The 2,356-nt window shown below is 53.6% G+C and overlaps 1 protein-coding gene across 1 annotated transcript; it reads right to left on the reverse strand.

Annotated features, from left to right (window-relative positions):
- Positions 1–849: 849 nt before the first annotated feature.
- On the reverse strand, positions 850–2,350 carry LOC113217358 (uncharacterized). Its single transcript, XM_026437227.2, has 3 exons — positions 2,261–2,350; positions 1,903–2,019; positions 850–1,815 (listed from the first exon to the last, which is right to left on the reverse strand). Exon 3 carries the CDS (start codon positions 1,762–1,764, stop codon positions 1,021–1,023), a length of 744 nt encoding a protein of 247 aa, XP_026293012.2. The 5' UTR covers positions 1,765–1,815; positions 1,903–2,019; positions 2,261–2,350; the 3' UTR covers positions 850–1,020.
- Positions 2,351–2,356: the final 6 nt, after the last annotated feature.

A 2,356-nucleotide genomic window follows, 5' to 3' on the forward strand; every position in this document is an offset into this window, starting at 1 on the left:
TACCTCGATATTACACATTTTCTTGTATTATGACGTCACAGCTTGAAAATTGTCTCAATATTACCAATATTATTTGTAATATTCAATATTCCTCCGTACACGGCCAAGGAGAGTTGACGACCCCTCGGTGGGGCCCTGTACGAGGGGGCATCAACTTCGACTATTCACGGTGCACCCGCTGGTTAATATCTAAAAGGTATTCAGGAGATATTTGCGAATATTCACAAGATATTCAAAATATTCATCGATATTCATTGATATTCATCAATATTCAAGGATATTAATCAACAATCACAGTGAATATTCACTGGTATTCAGTGATATTCACTGGTATTCAGTGACATTGAATATTTGAATATATTCACAGTTCACCAAATTTCCAAGTTGGTTCCCCTCGGTTCCCCCTCGCCTGTACGACCCCACGCTCCTCCCGCCCGGCCGCGGGGCGCCGGGGAGCACCACGGAGGCGACGGCCCGGACGCCGCGCGGCTCCTGCACGGGTGGGCCGGGTGAGTCCGTGTGGGCCCGCCGCCTGGCCCTGCCGGCCTCTAAAGCTGGGCGCACCCGATATTGTGCCAATTTCACCGAGAGTACGAAGATTTATCAACGCAGTTAGTCTGAGAGGTTGGCGAGCCCGCAGCTCTCGCCGCCGGTGCGAGTGGCCTATCGCGCCGGGTGCCCTGCCCTCCCCACCCCCGGCCGCGGTAGCTAGTTGGTTGCAGGATGCGCGGCGGGGACACCCCTCCGCCTCTCTTCCGGTGGTCTAGCGTAGCAGCAGGACCGACCGGAAATGTCTCATCAGCTTCACCGACAGTGATGAAGAAGGCAGAAAAGAGACTGCTGTGTCAATTCGGTAAAACGAAATTAGGGTCAATGTTTAATTTGATTGTTCTTAGACAATCAAATTTAAGAAAACCTTACACAAAAAAAGAGTTAGTGACAGTATGACATGTCTTGGACGGCAGAAGCTTCGTTCTTGGTGCAGGTCCTCCTGCAGAAGCAGTATCATAGAGAAGATGTCTAACACGCGGAGCAAACCACCTCCACCGAGGAGGGCAGGAAGCCGCGGAGGTTCTGCAGCTGCACGAGGCAGGCAGCGACATCCGTGCACTGGCTCTTCAAACGCACGAGTACGAACCGCTTGAGGTGCAGCAGGCCGCTCGCAGCCAGGTCTCGTCCGAGGCCGGGGAAGTAGAAGCCACCTTTAAGCTCGTCGTGACTGATGGTACAGAAAACCTGCAGCTCCCGCAGTGACGAGGCATACGCGCGGACCAGCGAGAGCATGGTAGGGTTGCGAGCAGTGCTGATGGCCACGTGCAGCCAGCGCAGTGTCCCGTACTGTGAGGGGGTGAACTTTACATTGGGACCACAGTAACCCCACACCGTTAGGCTCTGCAGAGCCGGCATACGCTGCACACTAAGCAGCTGACGCTCACTTGGAGTTTCTATTCTGAGCTCTTCCAGCTGCAATGGCAGGTCCGGGTAGTCGTCACACTGATAAACGCATTTGACGTCTAGCCGTTTGAGTGAAGTCAGTTTCAGTACCTCTTCCATGACCTTCAGCTCTACCGGACCGGAGCATCCGAGCTCTTCGAGGTGCACCGGGTGCGACGCCAGGACACGCAGTAGTTTATCCGGGCCCTTGCCCTTCAAGCCCTTTATGCAGCGTGCATATCTCCACCGCTGTTTGTCACGTACGATATCATTCACCTTTAAATCACTTCCCGAGAGATCTTTGTCTGTTATGGTCAGGGTGGCTGTCATTGGTGGTCCTACGTAGGGGGCAGGGGACAAGGGGGCAGAGACGTCGTCAACCTGGAGGAGGACACATCAAATGAACAGCGGGCCGAGCACCACACCGAGATCAACATAGATGGCCGTCCTGGCTGGCTGGTGGCTTACCTTGGCCAGCTGGCCGTCCGCGCGCAGCTGCAGCAACAGAAGGCGGAAGACGTCGCCGAACCCGTCGAGCTGCACATCGGCCTTCCAGTAGGGTGGCCCAAAAAAACCCCGAAGTTTCTGGGGGGGATCAAGAAAATGCCTGAGTTGGGAAGATCGGCCTAGACATTTATATTTTACACGGCGTTAAAGGCGTTTTTCGGCCGCTTTGGACTTAAATCGACTAGCGCCAGACCTTAAAATGGTTTCTCAACAAAAGAAAAAAAATACGTATACTCTCATTTTCGATCTACTATCCAATTTTGATGAGCAGTGCCTTTTCCAGAAACTTCGTTTTTGTTTTGTTTTTGGACCACCCTACCTTCCAGGTGGATCCACCCTCTTCCTCCGAGACGACGCTGCACTTGGTGAGCAGGCGGAGGCTGCCCTCCAGCTGCACGGCCAGCTGCAGCTGCTC

The sequence above is a fragment of the Frankliniella occidentalis genome, unplaced genomic scaffold (assembly GCF_000697945.3).
Source record: "Frankliniella occidentalis isolate FOCC.00 unplaced genomic scaffold, Focc_3.1 Scaffold11, whole genome shotgun sequence".
NCBI classification, from domain to species: domain Eukaryota; kingdom Metazoa; phylum Arthropoda; class Insecta; order Thysanoptera; family Thripidae; genus Frankliniella; species Frankliniella occidentalis.

Excerpts from the sequence above, each read along its gene's own strand:
- LOC113217358 (XM_026437227.2), bottom strand. The coding sequence starts at position 1,764 with ATGACAGCCACCCTGACCATAACAGACAAAGATCTCTCGGGAAGTGAT.